The sequence below is a fragment of the Vipera ursinii genome (genome assembly GCF_947247035.1).
Source record: "Vipera ursinii genome assembly, chromosome: 14".
Taxonomy (NCBI): Eukaryota; Metazoa; Chordata; class Lepidosauria; order Squamata; family Viperidae; genus Vipera; species Vipera ursinii.
Window position 1 is genome coordinate 7,565,984 of NC_139527.1, and position 21,412 is coordinate 7,587,395.

General features: G+C 48.8%; 1 protein-coding gene across 1 annotated transcript in view; it reads right to left on the bottom strand.

Annotated features, from left to right (window-relative positions):
• Nucleotides 1-21,412, bottom strand: part of EP400 (E1A binding protein p400) — an 83,950-nt gene that overhangs the window by 37,944 nt on the left and 24,594 nt on the right. The window contains 15 exon segments of the mRNA XM_083373216.1: nucleotides 233-312; nucleotides 2,007-2,171; nucleotides 3,990-4,112; nucleotides 6,612-6,914; nucleotides 9,317-9,471; nucleotides 10,622-10,788; nucleotides 11,396-11,582; nucleotides 13,714-13,850; nucleotides 14,792-14,853; nucleotides 14,856-14,882; nucleotides 14,885-14,964; nucleotides 16,242-16,411; nucleotides 19,199-19,335; nucleotides 19,420-19,597; nucleotides 20,936-21,129. Of these exon segments, the coding sequence (XP_083229342.1) occupies nucleotides 233-312; nucleotides 2,007-2,171; nucleotides 3,990-4,112; nucleotides 6,612-6,914; nucleotides 9,317-9,471; nucleotides 10,622-10,788; nucleotides 11,396-11,582; nucleotides 13,714-13,850; nucleotides 14,792-14,853; nucleotides 14,856-14,882; nucleotides 14,885-14,964; nucleotides 16,242-16,411; nucleotides 19,199-19,335; nucleotides 19,420-19,597; nucleotides 20,936-21,129 (2,165 nt within the window).

Genomic DNA, 21,412 nt, shown 5'->3' on the forward strand with positions numbered 1-21,412 from the left:
AGAAAGGAAGGAAAGAAAGAAAAAAGAAAGGAAAGAAAGAAAAACAAAGAAAAAGAAAAGAAAGAGAAAGAAAGAAAGAAAGAAAGAAAGAAAGAAAGAAAGAAAGAAAGAAAGAAAGAAAGAAAGAAAGAAAGAAAGAAAGACAGACCGTGGCACACTGCATCTAGTACACCAGTTCCAAAAGGGGACTCGAAAGAGACGTTCACAAGTGCTGCAAACTAAGCCTCGGTACCTGGGAGTGTCCGCCATGAATGCCAGACTTCAGCGACGAAGCAGAGTCTCCCGACGCCAAACTGGCACCCAGGCTTCTTCCTGGAAAGAGAGATTCAGACGGAAACCAAGCGTTTATACAGCTCCAGCATGCCCTCATAAACGACTTCGCTCTTGAATCAGGCTGTGGAGGTCGCCGGCCGCATTCAGACAGGCGCTGCTTGACTTACAACAGTTTCTTTAGCGACCGTCTAAAGTTACGACGGCCCTGTAAAATGGGACTTCCAACCGTTTTTCCACACTCCCCCTCCCCCCACGGTCAGGTGATCAAAATTCAGATGCTTGGCCACTGACCCATATTTATGACGGTGGCGGGGTCCCGGGGGGGTCACGTGATCCCCTTTCTGCGGCAAGCAAAGTCGATGGGGGAAGCCGGATCCACTTAACGACCGAGGGACTAACTGAACAAGTGCAGTGATTCACTTAGCGACCGTGGCAAGAAAATGGGGCCAAACTGACTGAGCAACCGTCTCGCTTGACGACAGAGCTGTTGGGCTGAATTATGGCCATTAAGTCGAGGACCAGCTGCACTCTGTGCCCTGATTATCCACGGCATCCTTGCATTTCACTACTTCCTAGTCACCCGAGTGTGATCAGAAATCTCACCTAGGTGTACAGAGGGTGAGATTACCTTCAGCCAAGATCAGGGGAGGCCCTAATGCCACTCTATAAAGCCTTATTAAGGCCACACCTAGGATAGTGCAACCAGATTTGGTTTCCACACTATAAAAAGATGTCGAGACTCTAGAAAGGGTACAGAGAAGAGCAACAAAGAGGATTGGGGGACTGGAGGCTAAAACATATAAGGAACGTTTGTTGGAATTGGGTAGGTCTAGTTCAGAGGTCTGCAACCCGCGGCTCCGGAGCCGCATGTGGCTCTTTCAGCCGTCTCCTGCGGCTCCCAGTCCTCTGCCATGTGCAGTCCAAAAAAAAAAAAAAAGTGGGACTAAAAAAGTTCAACCAATCAATTCAAATATGCAGGGTAGGTGCATATCTCGCCTTGGCTCCACTCTTCAGTCAAACCCTGTTCTGTGCATGTGTGCATGAATGCGCATGCGCACATATTTTTTGCGGCTCCCAGTTTTTCCTTTTGTGAGGGAACCGGTTCCGAGTGGCTCTTTCACTGTTTCAGGTTGCTGACCCCTGGTCTAGTTTAATGAAGAGAAGGACCAGAGCGGACATGAGAGCAGTGCCTCAATATTTGAGGGGCTGCCACAAAATGAGGGGGTCCATCTATTTCCCAAAGCTCCTGAAGGCAGGACAAGAAGCAATGGATGAAAACTGATCAACCTGGAAATAAGGAGAAATTTCCTGGCAGTGAGAACAATCTAACGGCGGAACAGAAGCTGCCTTCAGATGTTGTGGGAGCTTCATCAGTGTGGAAGCTTTCCAGAAGAGACTGGACTGCCATCTGTCAGAAATGGTGTAGGGTTTCCTGCTTGGGGGGGGGGGGCTGGACTAGATGACGTGCAAGGTCCCTTCCAACTCTGTTATTCTAATTCTGAAAAAAAAAACTCTTAAGGGCCACCGCCTTTCCGAACCAAAGCTTTCTAAGGGGCACTTAAAAAACAAAAAAAAAATTTGAACGTTCACATTTATGGTTTGCAAACACTGCACTTGCAGTGGCTCCAGTGATAAGTTCCGGTCCGTTAATTCTCTCGTTAGCGCTCTGAGTGTAAGAGCAACGTAGGAATTGGGCAGGTAAAGGTAGACGGAGGCAAAGGGAGGCTCCTTACCTGGCTGAGCTCCTGCCGAAGACTGCAAGCCCGCCGGATGCTGGTTGCCTAGGGCGTTCAGAGAATTTTGGACACTTCCAGGCTGGGACACTGTCTGAACCACCACAGGGCCTTGGGGTCTGAGATACTGGGGGCCCGGAGCTGAAACGATTTGCAGGACACTGCCTGGTAGGTAGAAATCGAAGATGGAGGAAGTTATGGAGTGCCCACTGAAGGAAGACCCTGCCACTGATTTTGAACATCTCCTCTTAGGCAAGGTTTACAGCCAACGTGGTCACGTGACCAAAACCTGGACACTTCTGGATTTTGGCACTGGAAACTTTTGACTTTGGCGTTTCGCTAATTTTTTTTTTTTTTAGACTGACTTGTCCTTCTAGAAATGGCTAGTTTATATGACTATGGAAAAGTCACGTTTCATTCTACTGCAGGGGGTCTTCAAGCGTGGCCCTTTTACGACGCGTGGACTTCAACTCCCAGAATTCCTCAGCCAGCATCGCTGGCTGAGGAATTCTGGGAGTTGAAGTCCACGCGTCGTAAAAGGGCCACGCTTGAAGACCCCTGTTCTACTGCAATGGAGGAAGCTTGGAAATCATTTTTTGCCTTTTCTTTTCTTTTTCCCTTCTCCCCCTCACTTTCCTTTCCCACTGCGTCTTGCTATTTGCTCCGGTATTTTTGCATTTTATTCTACAATCTAAAAAAAAAGGTTACAAACTGCTGGGGGGGGGGGGGAAGAAAAAGGAATCTGGGCAACTTGGCGACCGACACGCACGGTTGCAGCATCTCAGGGATGTGTGATCACCTCATGGTGAGCTTCCCAGCCGGCTTCCGACAAGCCAAGTCAGCAGGGTTCCCTTTGGGGCCATGTGCGTTCGCTGAACAACTGCAGTGATTCGCTTTTAATTTTGCTGGCAAAAAGGGTCGCAAAAGGGAGCAAAACTCACTTAACCACCGCCTCGTTTTGGCAGCAGAAATTTGGGGGGGGTCAGTTACGGTTGTAAATCAAGGACTATTTTTGTGCACTTCAACCACCCGTAGATTCCTTGGGGTGGGGCCTTCAAGAAGGATGGATTCTGTTAGTTGCTGAGGATCTCCAAGGATCGAGGTTGATTCAGCCTTCCGTCCGTCCGAGGTCAATAAAATGAGGACCCAGATTGTTGAGGGAAAAGAGGCTGAGTCTGTAAACGGCTTAGAGAGGGGCTGGAAAGCACTGTGAAGCGGTATATAAGTCTAAGGGCTACTGCTATTGTTCTTCCTTTTCCTCTTCCTTCTTCCTTCCTCCCTTATATCTGTCCGTCCGTCTGTCCATGATATGCAGTAGTTAGAATGCAGCATTGAAGGCTGACTCTGCCCACTGCCAGGAGTTCAATTCTCACCGGGTGAAGGTTGACTCAGCCTTCCGTCATTCCGAGGTCGGTAAAATGAGGACTCAAGATTGTTGGGGGGCATGAGGCTGACTCTGTAAACCGCTTAGAGAGAGCTGTAAAGCACTGTGAAGCGGTATATAAGTCCAAGTGCTGTTATTATTGTCCTCCCTCCCTCCCTCCCTTCCTTCCTGCACAGTGGCTGGAATGTAGCATTGCAGGCTAACTCACTGCCCACAGCCAGGAGTTCGATCCTGACAAGCTCAAGGTTGACTCAGCCTTCCATCCTTCCCAGGTCAGTAAAAGCTTGGTTTTTTTGGGGTGGTGGTGGTGGTGAAGATGCTGACTCTGTAAACCGCTTAGAGAGGGCCGTGAAGTGCCGTGAAGCGGTATATAAGTCTAAGCGCTATTGCTATCTCCAGGACAGGAAAGATTCGGGAGGGTTAGCTTGACAACTGCCCTTAATGTCTCCCACCGGAGGACCAGGCAAAAAAAAATAAAAATAAATCCAAAACACGTCCCAGGAAGCACGGGAGGGCTCGCCAACCCACGCTGAGGAAATCCTGGGGACGGGCAGGGGAGGGGGGAAAGCTCCCCAGGTGTGCTCTTCGAAGCGCCTCACCTTGCAGCTGCAGAGGCTGGCCGGCGGTCAGCTGGCGGAGTTGACTGTGCGACAGAGTGAATTTGTTGCCCTGGAACTGCAGCGTCACCGGCGTCTCCGGCTGCGCGATCCGGCCTTGGGCCCCTGCAAATGGAAGCCAGCTGGGCTAGTTTGACCACTTCACCGGCTGGGCGAGAGGGGTGGAAGCACCCGTGAAGAAGGGGAGGGTGAGGGGGGGTGGGGGCTTCTCCCAGACATCCCCTTGGGTTTCCTCTCGTCGTGGTTAGTAAAACGGACGCGAACCACATGCAGAGATGGAGAGGTGGGGGAGGGAGGGAGAGGAGGAGGAGGAGGAGGAGGAGGAGGGAAGTGTCATCCAAGAAGTTCCATGGGTACAGCTTTGATACAGGTGACGGGCCAATTGCGTCGGCTCAGTTTCTTTTAAAGGCAGGACGGGGTGAGTGGATCGGGGCAGGCCGAGGGCAGAGATCCTTAACTCTTTTCACAGGTGAACAAGCGTGACCTGGAAAAACTCACGTGACACTTCGGAAAGAGAGAGAGAGAGAGAGAGAGAGCAGAAAAGTCCTTAAAGTCAGACCTCTACCGCCTTTTCAAAAGCAAACTACAAACCGCAGCTCGAGAGAGGCAGGAATTCACAAAGCAACGGGGCACGTGGAATAATTTACCGGGAAGGGAGAAAAAAAAAGATTCTTCTTTTAGGGCTTTAGCAAGTTTCGGGGGGCTTGGGGGAAATCAATGCGAAGCAGATTCACTGGGCCTCCCAATCACATTTGCAGGCCATCCCAAAGGGTTTAATTTTCCCCCAGTTGATTTGAAACATCCAATTAGCAGCGATGAATTTTGTACCGAGGAGGGGTGTGTGGGTGGGATCGTTAAGCTCATGCAGCCCTAACCAAAATAATTTGGATTCGGCCAATGTATTTTTCAATGCATAGAAGGTTATCTTTCGCAGAGCCCCCTCGGAGGAAGAATTAAAGGTTTATTTGCTTTGGAAGTGACCATTTTTTTTTTTGGTCTGTGTGTCACCCTGCAATGTAAAGGTGAAGTTCAGGCTCTGTTCACGCGAAGCTAAAAGCTTCTCCGTAAAATCAATCAGGGAAAAAAATAATAAAGAAATAAAAATCAGGATGTTCAATGCCTGGAAACCTTTCGTCTATGCTTGCAAGGCTTCCAAACTTCAATTCTCCCAAGTTTTGGAGTTGAGCGTGGCACGTTTGACTTTTACAAAGGCAGCAGGTTCTCCCGGGAAAACATTAGTACATCAGTGCTCAAGAGACCTCTGAAGCCAGGATGGGCAACTCTGGGCCCTTTACCACCTGTGGACTGCAACTCCCAGAAATCCTGGCTCAAAGGATCCTGGGTGTTGAAGTCCACAGGTCGCAAAAGGGGCCAGAGTTGCCCACCTCTGCTCCAGATGCACTAACGGCGCATCTACCATCGGAAACAAGACCGCTTTAGCCTGTTCCTAGCCATATTCCCATTCTTCCTTACGGAGTGCGCCTTCCTGTGCAAGAGACATTCTTTTAGCCAAGATGTGGTTAGTGTTCTCCAAAAAACAAAACAAACAAAAAAAAAACCAAGGAGAGAATTAAATTAGGATAAATTTGTTCTTTCCAAAAATTAATTAAAAAAAAAACTTTCCAAGGAAGGCTGACCAAGAGGGGGGGGGGGAAACATGCAGAAGAAGTGAGATTAAGTTGACACCACTAATGTAACAGGTAGTCCTCGACTTAATGACCAAAATGGAGCCCAAGGTTTCCGTGGCTAAGCGAGGCAGTTCTTAAGCGAGTTGTGCCCCACTTTACAACCTTTTTTTTATTTTTTGGTCATGTTGCTTAAATGAACCCTTGCAGTTGTTAAGTGAATCATGCCTTCGTTCAAGTGAATCCGGCAGCCCCCAATGACTTGGCTGTGCAAAGGCTACAAATGGGGAATTGCGTGATCCTAGGATAGCACAAATGGATCGCTTAAATGGACTCCAGAAGATGGTAGAGGACAGGAAGGCCTGGAGGAACGTTGTCCATGGGGTCGCGATGGGTCGGACATGACTTCTCAGCTAACAACAACAAGGATAGCACAACTGTCGTAAGGACATGCCAGTTGCCCGGTGTCCAAATTTTGATCACCTGACCGTGGGGATGCCGCAACGGTTGTTAAAAGTGGGGGTGGGGGGGGGGAAGTCACTTTTTTCAGCGCCATTTAACTTCAAACCGTCCCTCAGCAAAAAGTTTCAAGTCGAGGACTACCTGTATGTTCACAGCCATTTTCCTGAGCTGTGTTTTATTTTTCCTTCTTCTCTAAATGTTGCACTTAAAACAGATGTTTTTTTTAAAAAAAGAAAATCAAATAAGCAACGTAAAATGGCGAGCAAGGCAAACTCCAAACAGGAGAACGGAAGGGAAGGAGCAAAGGGCGCCCCCATCCAAATATATCTGTGTCTGTACACGGATCCCTGTGCACACATATTTTTTTTTTAAGGGTGCCTAATAACTTAACCTCAGGGAAGCTTCGGAAAAAAGGAGGAAGAAGAGGAGGAGGAGGAATGGAGGAGGAGGAGGAGGAGGAGGAAGAGAGAAGGAAGCTGGAGAAATTTGGGAAGTAGAGGGGCAGAGGGGCACTTACTGGGTAACCGGGCTTGTGCCTGACTGGTTAACACGAGCCTCTGAGGCAGGACGCTCGGTTGGATGGTGGGTGGGGGGGCCTGTGGCTGGGCCTGCCCTAGCTGGAGGCCTTGGGTAGTAGCCTGGCCCCGCACTTTCACTGGATGGGCCGGGCTAGTTGCGGTGGCGAAGGTCATTGCTGGCTGATGTCTTGGAGGAGGAAGAGGAAGAGGAAGAGGTGGCGGTGGAGGAACACTGGAGGAAGACGGGGCCGTCTGCAATTGTGGTGCTGCTGCGCTTGCAGCAGAGGAGACGGCAACGGCAGCTGCAATCAATAAGGTCGGTGGGGGCAAGCGGTTAGAGTCGCTCCTTCTTTTGGGTTTTTTTTTCATTTCAAGGGTTAGAGAAATTGCAAGGGTCAGTTTTAAACCTTGGGGGTGGGGGGGGTGGGCCCGAGTACAGACACGTCGCCTTGGGGGGGGGGGGGAGAGAACAACAACAACAAAAAAAAAAAGCAAGAAAAATCCAGAGGCCTTTGGGAGCTTAAACCAAGGGGCTGAAAAGTGACTCCGCTGCGCGAATTCAGTCTCGGGGCAGACAAACACGCATGCACAAACGCACGTGAACACAACTTTCCTTGCAGAGCGGTGCGTGTGTGTGTCTGTGTGTCTGTGTGCGTGTGAGGTTGGTTTGCTAGCTCTTTGCTTCAAGGCTTTCCAACGTGAAGTTCTCCATCTTTATCAAAAGACAGCTGGGGTGGTATAAAGAGAGTCAGGGTTGGCAGGGGTAGGCAACCTTGGCTCTTTTATGACTCGTGGACTTCAACTCCCAGAATTCCTGAGACAGGATGGTGGAAACTTTGCCCCCCTTCATGACTCGTGGACCTCAACTCCCAGAATTCCTGAGCCAGTATGGTGGAAACTTTGGCCCCCTTCATGACTTGTGGACTTCAACTCCCAGAATTCCTGAGCCAGTATGGTGGAAACTTTGGCCCCCTTCATGACTGGTGGACTTCAACTCCCAGAATTCCTGAGCCAGTATGGTGGAAACTTTGGCCCCCTTCATGACTGGTGGACTTCAACTCCCAGAATTCCTGAGCCAGTATGGTGGAAACTTTGGCCCCCTTCATGACTGGTGGACTTCAACTCCCAGAATTCCTGAGCCAGCCAAGCTGGCTCAGGAATTCTGGGAGTTGAAGTCCACGAGTCATGAAGGGGCCAAGGTTGCCAGCCCCTGGTCTAGTGGTTAAGGCGCCAGGCTAGAAAGCGGGAGACTGTGAGTTCTAGTTGACCCTGACCCAGTCCCTCCCACCGTCTCTCAACCCAACCTACCTCACAGGGTTGTTGTTGTGGGGAAAAGAGCAGGAGGGGAAAAAAAGGTGTCTTGGATACGTTTGCTGCCTTGAGTTATTTGTAAAAATAATAGTGGTGGGATACAAACAAAAGCAAATAAATAGGGGTGCCCTGAAGGAATCAGCTTTATCATTTATTTATTTTATTTTAATTCCATTTATATCCCGCCCTTCTCCAAAGACTCAGGGCGGCTTACAAGCTTAGCAGTATGCCCATCCTAGCTTCTCAGTGAAGTTGGGACCAAAGACACACACACACACACACACACACACACACACAGTTTAAACCACACTGCCTGGAAATGTTCACTTTCAGCTCAAACTGAAACATTAAAAACAAAAAGAGGATGAACACAGGTAAAAGGAGTTGTGCGTGAATGCTTCGATGCCCTCCGTTCCAGGTTTTCAAACAAAGCACAATCAAGTCTCTTCCAGGGCGGGCCAAAATTGAGATTCCCCCCAGAATGTTAGTGAACGGGCTGGGACTGACTTCTTCTTTTTTTAAAAAAAAAAAAAAAGCAAGCTTTGCGTGCAAAATTTCAGCCTTCAAAGCTCCAAGTCCCCTGCCTGGACCATCTCCGGAAAGAGCAGGACAATTTGCTGTCACTCTTTTTTTTAATTTCCCTTTCCGAAAGTTTCAAATCAAAAGGGGGCAGCTCTGCAGAGAGAGAAATCCACCCAAATGAAATCTGCCGGATGGCGAGATGGGTGGCGTATCACTTTTAACAAACAAAAACAAAAAAATGTCCAGAAACGTCTCGGTCCGAGGGAATCGAAAAAAGAGCAATCCTGCCTTGAAACCCAGGAAGACCACCCACCAAACCCCCCCCAAAAAACCTAGGAGAGCACCTAATGGGTTGAAAAACCCACAGAATCGGTTCGCAATTCACAGAGGACCCTCAGAATGGAGCTTCCAAGTGCCAGCTCAGGATGCATTCAGAGAACAAGAGACACCGAAGGGAGCTGAGCTGGATTGAAGCTCGGATAAAGACCTGGGTGATCCTTCATCAAAATCCCAGGCGGACAACTCAACCTCTGTAGACCCAACCTGGCTTGAGGGCCACAGCTGGAAATGCTGTTCAAGAAGAACGTTATGAGGTGGGTCGACTCAAGCCGTGCCTCCGGTAGGATGACTGAGTTCGGCTTGCTCAACAACTGATTTCATCCAGATACGCAGGAATTCCAACTTGGGGGGGTGGTGGTGAACATCAATAGATCAGGAAGGCACAAGGTTGAGGAAGAGTGGTTTCATTCCAAGGACTGGTTGAGGGAGGGAGGGAGGGAGGGAGGGAGAGAGGGAGGATGAACGTGAAGGGGAACCAACCCACTGGACCTGTTGAAAAGGAAGGAATCCCAAGTTGGATCACCTTTCTCACCTTGGCTGGCAGTTACCGTAGTCATAGGAGATCTTCCTCGCCCTTGGGCCTGTTGGGCCACCGTAGCCGCGCTGGTGGCCCTATGCACTTGAGTGCTAGGAAAGGGCACCATCTTCCCTTCAGGTTTTTGCCCATAATGAACAGGTTGAAACAATCTGGGGAAGAAAGAAGAAAAAAAAATGGTTGGGTGCCATGATGATTTTTCCATAAAGTACTCTTGGGAGTCATAGGCAAAACCAAGCGTCTATGGAGATTCTCAGGGACGTGGTGGCTCAGTGGGTTAGGACACTGAGCTTGTCGATCACAAGGTCGGCAGTTTGGCGGGTCGAATCCTGAGTGCTGCATAGCAGAGTAAGCGCCTGTTACGCATCCCAGCTTCTGCCAACCTAGCAGTTCGAAAGCAGGTAAAAATGCAAGTAGAAAAATAGGGACCGCTACAGTGGGAAGGGAACAGCGTTCCGTACGCCTTTGGCGTCTAGTCATGCCGGCCACATGACCACGGAGACGTCCTCGGACAAGCGCTGGCTCTTCGGCTTTGAAACGGAGATGAGCACCGGCCCCTAGAGTCGGAAACGACTAGCACGCGTGTGCGGGGGAACCTTTACCTTTATCTTATGGAGATTCTCAGTCATCCAGGTCCTGGTTACCCCAAAGATGCTTTTCCACCAGGCAACGGGACTGTCTTGTTTTCCTTTGTGGATGTTTCACTTCTCATCCCAGAAGCTTCTTCAGCTCTGACCATCCGGTCAGAGCCGACCATTCCCCACTGTACAGTCAGAGCTGAAGAAGCTTCTGGATGAGAAGCGAAACACCTTCAAAGAAAACAAAAACAAAGTCCAGTTGCCTGGTGGAAAAGCACATTTGGGACAAGCAAAACCAAGCAAAAAATTATTTCGCAGACTCCTTTCAGTCCTATTAAAAATTGAGGAACTGCCTCCTCAAGGAAGGGAAAGGATTTGGGCTCTCCTGATGTGAGCCAAAGGACCACTTCAGCATCCTTATTAATGATCTCAGCCTGGAAGGGAGTCAAATATTTAGGGGACAGGCCTGGTGCCCTAATCCTTGGAGATGCTTTAAGCCCGCCCTTCCTTCCTTCCTTCCTTCCTTCCTTCCTTCCTTCCTTCCTTCCTTCCTTCCTTCCTTCCTTCCTCCCTCCCTCCCTTGAACGGCGTTCTGAAATTGACACCCATGCCACCCATGACTATCAACATGCCACGCAAAACTGAACAGGGACTAGAGTCCAATCAGCATTAGAATTGGCTGCACGAGGGCCACGGAGGTAACGGAAGGCTGTGTGCTGCTTACCTGTTTGGCTTCAGCTTGACCGGGGCAGGCCTGGGAGGCGGCAGGGGAGAGGTGTAAATCTCTTCGATAAGCTTTCGTGTTATTTTTTGCTTGGGCACCACCTGGGATTCATACCGCGTCATGGTCCTCTCAAAACCAATCAGGTCAAAGAGACTCAGGTCTGCAACCTGGAAGATGGCCGAGAGGGAAGCAAGTGTATCTGGGCACCTATTGTAATTTGATTTAGTCCATTTATTTAGTCCGCTGATGATGCCACCTAGTTGGGTCATGCAATGTCTGCAAGAGAGCAACCAAGCTCAGAGAGCACCAAGGACCCCACAGTCCTTCTCCTCCACTCTGCACACCCCACTCCCTGCCAGCACTGATAATGCTAGCTAGCTGGGTCATGCAATGTCTGCAAGAAAGCAACTAAGCTCAGAGAGCACCAAGGACCCCACAGTCCTTCTCCTCCACTCTGCACACACCACTCCCTGCTAGCACTGATGATGCTACCTAGCTGGGTCATGAAACATCTGCAAGGAAACCACCCAACTCAGAGCGTGCCAAGGACCCCACAGTTCAACCTTGAGCTACAGAGGTTCTCTTCTATCGCTAGTCCATCTCTCCCTCTCGCACACATACACACGCTCACACACACACACACACACACGTATGTTGCGGAGTCCTCGGTCACACCTCAGGACAGAAAAGTTGAAATTAGGAAAGAGAAGCTGGGAAAGATCCTCCATCTTCCTCGCCCAACAGGGAAGCTTGCAAGCCCACCGTTCTGCTCACCTTCCATAGGTTGCTTTCTGCCGCCGTGAAGGCCAGCGAGGCGGTTGCATACTGCAACACCTCCGAAACGTAAGACGAGCCACACAGCCGAGGGTTGATCAGATCCGGGTGGTTGCAGATCTTCTGCAGCTGCATCAAGACGTGAAGGACGCTGACGAAATGCCCGCTTTTCAGAGCGTCTTGGGTCCTGCCCAGGGAGAAGAAAGCAAGGGGTCAACGCTACAAGAGGGGAGCGTGTGATAGCCGTGAGATCAGGATGTCAGGGTCTCCATCGTTGGCCCGGCACCTTGCCGGGCTCCTGCCATCAAAGAGGAAAGGAGGGGGAGGGGGGAAGAAGCGTTTGGGGGCAGTCTAGGCTTAGAATAACATTACTGTCACTTTAAATGTACATTAACATGAAATTTCGTTGCATACAGCTCTCAAAGGGTCACCGCCTCCAATGTGCACTAGATAAATATGACCAAATATATATATATATATACACATACATGTATACGTGTGTGTGTGTGTGTGTGTGTGTGTCTGAAATATTTGTCAAGTCATTTGAATACGCCTTGCTAATTAAATCTTTCTTTCCTGTTTGGCTTAACTCAAGGCTATCCACAGGTTATAGTCACAACTTATGACAGCTCATTATTTGTGTAAATTATTCAAATTGCTAATAAAGCCTCCCTAAAATTCTTTATTAGCAATTTGAATAATTTACACACACACACACACACACACACACACATATATTTGCATATACCTATCTACCCACATAGATTCTATGACCCAGAGAAACAACACAGCCTGGTTCGGATGTACACATCTATGTGGTGGGGGAAAAAGGAATCTTGCGAGTTTACCAGACCTGTGTATTGAATGGTGGGAAATGGGGAGGGGGGGTGGGGGAAATGGGGAGGGGGAAGCAACAAGGGAAGAAGAACCGGATCTCCACCAAACCAGCTGGTACCAGGATCTTCAAGGCCGCTTGCCCTGAGAATGGAAGTGTTCTGTTCCAGCCTACGACCGGCCCTGTTTGTGTGTCAGGGACAACCCCTTTTTCCTTTTAACAATCAATAGGCTGGGGAAAAAAACCCAACCCAAATTTATTTACAGTTCCAAATAATAAAGTCTTTCAAACAAAAAAGCAACAGAATATTTTCTTCAACCAAAAATACATGATTCAAAACATCCAACAAGTCAAACAAGAGTCAAACAGATTAGCAAGAACAGACCAGGATTCTCCTTGAATGTCTCCGAACGCTTGCCTTCAGCAACCAGCCCTGCCCACACCTTCCCCTTTTATTATCAGTCCCAAGGCCTGGCTTTTCACTGCCTTCTCCTCCTCTCACTGAGTTGCTTCATTGATTTTCTCTGCTCTGCTCTGCTGGATTGCCTTCTGCTTCTAGCGTCTCTGAACAGATTCAGCTGTGATTCATCTAAGTCCGGCACCTCCTCCTCACACAGCTGAGCCTCATGAGAACACAACTGGAGAGGCCAGGCTGAGAGTCCTGCAGTGCATCGGAGCCTCCCTCCGACACCAAAGGCTCTCCAAACCCCTCCTCCTCCTCCTCCTCAGATTCATCAGACTCAGCTGCTGGGAGCACAGGCTGAAAATGAATCACAACAGGAGGCTTACCAGGTTCACAAAAGTTTCTCAAAACATCATTACCGGCATCACATGGCTGGCCGGGGAGGAATGGCGGGGGCAGGGGGGGGAATGGCCTTGGGGCTTGGAAGAAACAGCTCTGCATTTTGCGCGGGAACGCGATTCCTCCTGACTTGGCTGCAACCACTTCCTTTCGGGGAAAGTTCCCCTGCTTCAACCAAACGGAGACAGTTGCCAGTCCGAGAGAGCAAACTGGGCAGGTCTGATAGGCTGCAAGTGGTGCTCGGAAGAGGGAAAGGGGGTAAAAAAAAGCACACAGTCACAACAGCATGCCAACTTAACGAGGGCATGCACGGCGTACAATTCTTACGGCAGAATCCCACAGTATTATCTGACGTGCCTCGTTTCCTCCATCGACTTGTAATGGTCCCACGTGGGGGGGACAGACTACTTAAGAACAGATACAAACCCGCTCCTCCCCATCCAAAAAAAAAAGGACCCATGACTGGGTTTTGAGGTTCCGATGGCCACCAGCCTTCCCGTGGCATCTGAACGCGTTTTAGGTGCTCAGCAACTGGCCCCAACACGCGTGCATAGCTGTGAGTCAGAGGACTTGCATCGTCCCTTTCTGGGCGATCCTGAAGGCGATCCTGTTAATGGTTAATGATTAATGAATCGTTAATTAACAGGAACGGGTTTAATGTTTAAGCGCAGAAGGACGTACTCGGGTTGGAGAATGACGTCTTCGTACATCGCTTTCTGCCGGTTTGAAAGTCGGCACTTGAGCACGTGTTCGTACTTCTTGGTCAGCTGTTTTTCGACATCCCGTTTGGATCGGCGCAAAATAAACGGCTGGATAATCTGTGGAGCAGAGGTGGGAGGGAGGGAGGGAGAGAGAGGGAGGGAGGAGGAAGCTGCTGTGAATATTCAGAAGTTTAAAAGTAGAAAGAACTATCCCTTCGCAGAAAGAATGGTGAAAGCATGGAACCCACTTTCAGTGCATTGTTAATCACTAGGAAATGAGTTTAAACATGCTTGGGATAAACAGCCGTCCATTATCCGGCAAAATATAAAATAAAAATTGATTAAAAATATTAATTAAAAGAGGGAGGGAGGGAGGGAGGGAGGGAGGGAGGGAAGGAAGGAAGGAAGGAAGAAGGAAGGAAGGAAGGAAGGAAGGAAGGAAGGAAGGAAGGAAGTCTAAGAAGGTTCTCAGTCATCCAGTCACAATTGTGCCAAAGGTGCTTTTTCAAGAGGAAACTGAGAAAGAAAGAAAGAAAGAAAGAAAGAAAGAAAGAAGAAAGAAAGAAAGAAAGAAAGAAGAAAGAAAGAAAGAAAGAAAGAAAGAAAGGAGGGAGGGAGGGGAGGGAGGGGAGGGAGGGAGGGAGGGAGGGAGGGAGGGAGGGAGGAAGTCTAAGAAGGTTCTCAGTCATCCAGTCACAATTGTGCCAAAGGTGCTTTTTCAAGAGGCAACTGAAAAAGAAAGAAAGAAAGAAAGAAAGAAAGAAAGAAAGAAAGAAAGAAAGAAAGAAAGAAAGAAAGAAAGGAAAAGGAAGGAAAGAAGGAAGGAAGGAGGGAAGGAAGGAAGGAAGGAAGGAGGGAAGGAAGGAAAGAAGGAAAGAAGGAGGGAGGGAGGGAACAAAAAGCAAATAAACTCAAAGGGCAGAACTTGATGGACCTCTAGTTCTTTTTCTGCTGCCAGCTTTCTGTGTTTCTAAGAGCAGCTTTGCCAAATCCTATCTGTTGAGTAGACCCCAGGGTAGCCTTGTGCCCAATTCCAGCACCCGGCTTGAGGGACTCACCCGGTGCAGCCTGATGACGAGCTTATGGCAATAGTCTTGGTTCTCCTCGTTGGCAGCTTTCACGGGAAATCCAGGTAAGCTTTGGAGATTCTGGAATCAGGAAGTGCACCATGGTCCACAGTTCCATCAAGGTGTTGTGCAAAGGGGTGTCGATCAGGAGCAAGCGGTACTGACTACAAAGAGAGGCACAGTGTCAGCCCTCCCAGAGAAACCAGAGAAACCACCCAACAAAAGGACCTACTTTAGTGTGAGGTTACATTAACAAAATCTGGCAAGTCTGAAGGTCCAAACTTCCCACCGCTACTTCTAACAATTAAAGGTAAAGGTCAAGTTCCCCCGCACACGCGTGCTAGTCGTTTCCGACTCTAGGGGCCGGTGCTCATCTCCATTTCAAAGCCGAAGAGCCAGCGCTTGTCCAAGGACGTCTCCGTGGTCATGTGGCCGGCATGACTGGACGCCAAAGGCGCACGGAGCGCTGTTACCTTCCCACCATAGTGGTCCCTATTTTTCTACTTGCATTTTTACGTGCTTTCGAACTGCTAGGTTGGCAGAAGCTGGGACGAGTAACAGGCGCTCACTCTGTTACGCGGCACTCGGGATTCGACCCGCCAAACTGCGACCTTCTGATCGACAAGCTCAGCGTCCTAACCCACTGAGCCACCGCGTCCCTTACTTTTAACAATTAGGGAGGATCATTCCTAAGTTTTTCCATCTGACTGCTAAGCATCTGCTGTGTAGATTCCAGGACCAGTTCTCTAACTCTTTGTTTACTTTGCCTCCTTCCCTTCCTTCCCTCCCTCCCTCCCTGACTCTTCCTCTCCTCCCCAAAGGTCACCGCCACACTCCATTATGCACAAGTTCTCTTTACACAGAGGTACAGAGAGCCCTCGGCTTATGACCCACAAGTGAGGCTGACTTTTCTGTTGCTAAGGGAGACATTTGTTTTAAGTGAGTTTTGCCTCACTTTACGACTTTTCTTCCCACGGTTGTTCGGGGAATCACTTCAGCAACCCGGCCGTTAATTGAATCTGGCCGGTGCTGACCGTTTGTCAGAAGGTCGCAAAAGAGGATCGCGCAATCCCCGCAGCCGTCACCAATACGAACCGGTTGCCAAGAGGCTGAATTTTGATCCGGAACCGTTGGGGATGCTGCAAACGCTTGTTAAGTGTGGAAAACGGCCATAAGTCACTTTCTGTCAGTGCGGGCGTAACTTTGAGCGGTCATTAAATGAACGCTTGAAAGTCGAGGACTAGCTGGATAGAGTCCTTGGCTTCTTCTGACAAACGGCAGCAGAAGGTAAACCAAAGAGAGCTGAATTTGGATTCCTGGCCCACACGAGGCCCAAAGGAGGGAGGGTCAGGGATGGCCTACCCTGCAGGACAAGAACCAGGACCCAAGTGGTCCAAATGGGAGGCCGCGGAGAGAAGGCAGACTCTGAAGGGCTCCAGACCTGCGAAGGTGGAAGAGGGCTTCCCAGTGCTTCTCCGTCATGTTCTTGATCTGCTGCATCTCATCCACAATGAGGTACTTCCAGCGTATCTTCATGAAGGCTTGGTGGCCCTTGAAGAGCTGCTTGTAGGAGGTGATGCAGACGTTGAAGCTGTTGGGTTCTGTCCACTCCTACGGAAGGAGGGAATGGAGGGAGGGAGGATATAGGAAATGGGAAGGGCAAGGAAGGAAGGAAGGAAGGAAGGAAGGAAGGAAGGAAGGAAGGAAGGAAGGAAGGAAGGGAGGGAGGGAGGGAGGGAGGGAGGGACGAGCGAGACAATAAGAGGGAGGGAGGGAAGGGAGGGAGGGAGGAAGGAAGGGATGAGAGACAATGAGAGGGAGGGAGGGAGGGAGGAAGGGACGAGCGAGAAAAATAAGAGGGAGGGAGGCAAGGGAAGAAGGGAGGGATGAGAGAGACAATGGGAGGGAGGGAGGGAAGATATAGGAAATGGGAAGGGCAGGGAAGGAAGGAAGGAAGGAAGGGAGGGAGGAAGGAAGGAAGGAAGGAAGGAAGGGAGGGAGGGAGGGAGGGAGGGGAGGGACGAGCGAGACAATAAGAGGGAGGGAGGGAAGGGAGGGAGGGAAGAAGGAAGGGATGAGAGACAATGAGAGGGAGGGAGGGAGGGAGGGAGGAAGGCAGGAAGGGACGAGCGAGAAAAATAAGAGGGAGGGAGGCAAGGGAAGAAGGGAGGGATGAGAGAGACAATGGGAGGGAGGGAGGGAAGATATAGGAAATGGGAAGGGCAGGGAAGGAAGGAAGGAAGGAAGGAAGGAAGGAAGGAAGGAAGGAAGGAAGGAAGGAAGGAAGGAAGGAGACAATGAGGGAGGGAGGGATGGGAGGGAGGGAGGAAGGAAGGGATGAGAGAGACAATGGGAGGGAGGGAGGGAGGAAGGAAGGAAGGAAGGAAGGAAGGAAGGAAGGAGACAATGAGGGAGGGAGGGAAGGGAGGGAGGGAGGAAGGAAGGGATGAGAGACAATGAGAGGGAGGGAGGGAGGGAGGAAGGCAGGAAGGGACGAGCGAGAAAAATAAGAGGGAGGGAGGCAAGGGAAGAAGGGAGGGATGAGAGAGACAATGGGAGGGAGGGAGGGAAGATATAGGAAATGGGAAGGGCAGGGAAGGAAGGAAGGAAGGAAGGAAGGAAGGAAGGAAGGAAGGAAGGAAGGAAGGAAGGAAGGAAGGAAGGAAGGAAGGAAGGAGACAATGAGGGAGGGAGGGATGGGAGGGAGGGAGGAAGGAAGGGATGAGAGAGACAATGGGAGGGAGGGAGGAAGGAAGGAAGGAAAGAAGGAAGGAAGGAAGGAAGGAAGGAAGGAAGGAAGGAAGGAAGGAAGGAAGGAAGGAAGGAAGGAAGGAGGCAAAGTAAACAAAGAGTTAGAGAACTGGTCCTGGAATCTACACCTGTATTAACTTGTGGATTAACGTGCAGGAATGTTACGTTCCCCTGTATCCCACTCCCCTCTTTTCTTTCATGTGAGTGACAACATTCCAGGAAAACATCTGGCATCTACTTAAACATTTCTTTCTGAAGAATAAGAAACCATGACTTCAACCGTGGCTTAGGAAAACTGCAGCCATGACTGCACAAACTCAGTCAATCAAAAGTCTTTCAACAAACCATAGCTTAAGAAAGCCCAACCGTTCCCCACACAAGGCCGGGAAACTCTGAGAGTTCAAGCTCAGATGCCAAGATTGAGGAATGCTGATTTGGCTGCATTTAAATCAGTCTGAGACAGCTTAGCAGGGGGTCTAGCTCAGTTCACCCCCAAATAAATAAATAAATAAAATAAATGGATGAAAGTCTATGGAAAGTCTCACTCCTCCAGGACGCAGTTGTCCCAAAGGTGCTTTTGCAAAAGGCAACTGGACTTTTTCGGGGGGGTTTCTTGAAAAAAATTCCACTCCTTGGAAAACTGGGAAAAGAAAATGCTTTTTGGAGGAGAAGCGAAACTTTTTCCAAGGAAACACCCCCTCCCCCCAAGAAAGTCCAGTTTGCCCTTAGAAAAAAAGCACCTTTGGGACAAATGGAGGAAAACCCCTGGTTGTACAACTGGGGCAAAATTTGTGGTAACCCTCCCGTGGATTTGGAATAAAAAAGATTAGGGGACTGGAGGCTAAAAAGTATGAAGAACGGTTGCTGGAACTGGGTTTGTCTAGTAGTTCAGGGGTAGGCAACCTTGGCTCTTTTATGACGCGTCGACTTCAACTCCCAGAATTCCTGAGCCAGCCATGTTGAAGTCCACGAATCATAAAAGAGCCAAGGTTGCCTACCCCTGGTCTGGTTTAATGAAGAAAAAAAAAGGACTGGGGGAATATGATAGCAGTGCTCTAATATTTGAGGGGCTGTCACAAAGAAGAGGGGGTCAATCTATTCTCCAAAGCACCTGAAGGCGGGACAAGAAGCAATGGGTGGAAACTAACCAAAGAGAGAAGCAACCTAGAACTAAGGAGAAATTTCCTGACAGTGGGAACAATTAACCAGTGGAACAACCTGCCTCCAGAAGCTGTGGGTGCTCCAACACTGGAGGTTTTTAAGAAAAGACTGGACAGTCATTTGTCTGAAATGGTGTAGGGTTTCCTGCCTGAGCAGGGGGTTGGACTAGAAGTCCTCCAAGGTCCCTTCCAACTATTCAATTCAATTCAATTCTATTCTACTCTACTCTATTCTAATTCTAATTCTAATTCTCTTCCATCCCATATTCCATTCCATTCCATTCTATTCTATTCCTTATTCTATTCTATTCTATTTATTCTATTCCATTCCATTCCATATTTTCTATTCTATTCTATTCTATTCTATTCTATTCTATTCTATTCTATTCTATTCTATTATTCTATTCTATTCTATTCTATTCTATTCTATTCTATTCCTATTCCATTCTCTATATTCTATTCTTATTCTCCCCTAAAAATGGTCTACCTGTCTTTTCATTCTTAGTTCTCGCTGGGTACCAATGTAGAGCAGGATTTTTAGACCAGGGCACCAACGTTTGAGCTCCAGCTCCCACTTCAGAATGTTACAACTTCGGACGACGACAAGGTGAGGACCCCAATCACCTGGAAAGGAAGACCAAGAAGAGACGCTAAGAATCCATCCCTTGTTCGCTACCTGACCTGCTTACACCACCTAGGAGCCCGTACCTTCGTTGCAGGCCAGGTGGGCGAAGAAGGCGATGATCTGGACCGTTTTCCCGAGGCCGGCTTCGTCGGCCAAGACGCCATTCAGCTTCTTCTTGTACAACTTGGCCAACCAATCCAGGCCGATCTTCTGATACTCTCGGAGGGAGCCGTACAAGAGGGGAGGCGTGTTGTATTTGACCTGCAAAAAATTGTGCAAATATGTTTCCTCTCCGTGACATTCAGCTGCTCTCTTCGTGGTAGGGAGTCCTCGACTTACAACAGTTCATTTAGGGACCTTTCGAAGTTACAACAGCACTGAAAAATAGACTCGGGACCATTTTTCACGCTTAGGACTGTTGCAGAAGCCCCACGGTCACCTGATCAAAATTCGGATGTTTGGCAACAGACTCACATTTAGGATGGTCTCCGTGTCCCGGGGTCATACAATTCCCCTTTTGCGACCTTCTGACAAGTAAAAGGAAGGGGAGGAAACCGAATTCACTCAACAAACCGAATGTCAAGTTTCCGACATATTTTCAAGTGACTCTGAGGCATTGTTTACCTTAAAAGTCCTTTAATCAGCCTAATACACCGGCAAATGCTTGCTCGAAGGAAGCTGGAATCTGAAATCTCCGCCCCCTTGCACAATATATTAAAACACAATTCTCCACCTCTCTAATTTTGTCATTAATCATATTCTCCAATTAAAGAATGTTTCCCTTCCAGAGAAAACTGCCAAGCTCTTATCTTCTTTAATTTCAGATGGCCTTGAGGAACAATCCTCCTCTTCCCCCCTCCCAACCTTAATCCAATCTGTTAAAGCAATACACACGTTTAACAGGTGAAATGGCTACTTCTTCATCTCTTGTCAAGCAATAACATTCGATGTGAGCAGCGTTGACACCGAATTACTAACTTAACAAACGCAAGGATTCGCTTCAAACGACTGTGGCAAGAAAAGTCGTAAAATAGGGCAAAACTCATCTAGCAAATGCCTCGCTTAGCAACATCAATTTTGGGGCTCAACTGTGGTCGTAAGTCAAGGACTACCTGTGATTCACTACACATTGTATAGTGTATACCATACTGTATACTATACACTATACAGATGCTGCAACAGATGTAAGTGTGAAGAAGAATCCTCAGGCCTTTTTTTCCCACTGCCGTTGAAACTTCGAACGGTTACTAAAAAAATTGCTGTAATTCGAGGACTGCCTGTGCAGAGCCAACTGTCAGGCACCCCAAACTAAGACAGACCTGCAGAGTTACTTCTAAGCACTTTGCTTTATTGGTCCTCGTTTAGGATAGATAAGAATTCTTTATTTGGAGACAAAAGTCTTGCTGAATCTTGCCAGACGGTCGCAAAAGGATAGTGCAACCGTCGTGAATAGGAACCGGTTGCCAAGCAACGGTTGTTCAGTGTGAAAAACGGTCGTTAAGTGTTTCAGTGCCATTGTAACTTTGATCAAGGCCGCGAGCCGAGGGTTACCTGCAAGCCACCAGTGAAATCAGGACCAATCCACACGGATGGATTTACCGCAGTGGTGATCCGGGCGCTGCCTTTGGGCAAAAGGACTTCTGCTGTGGCCGCCACCTCGGCAATGTCTCGCCCGCGGTTCTTCCCGGGCATCAATCTCTCGGCCCCCTTGTACTGCTCAATGCTGAGGAGCGAGTCGATCGAGATGACCTCCTTTGGAAGGAAATCCCTTTCGGCTAGGTGATCTTCCATTTCTAAAGAAAGAATAAACGCTTTTTTTTTAAAAAAAGTCCTCCCTTTTTATTGTTTTAATGAGTGCTGTGCTAGATAATTTCATTCATTCATTCACCCACTCATCCATCCAACTGGAATGCTACTCATCTCACCAAAAGCCAGACACTGAATAAAACCTTAAAACAATCATCCCAAAGATGCTTTTTCACAAGGCAACCAGACTTCCTTGTTTGTTTGTTTTTTCTTTGAAGACGTTTCGCTTCTCACCCAAGAAGCTTCTTCAGCTCGGACTGGATGGTGGGG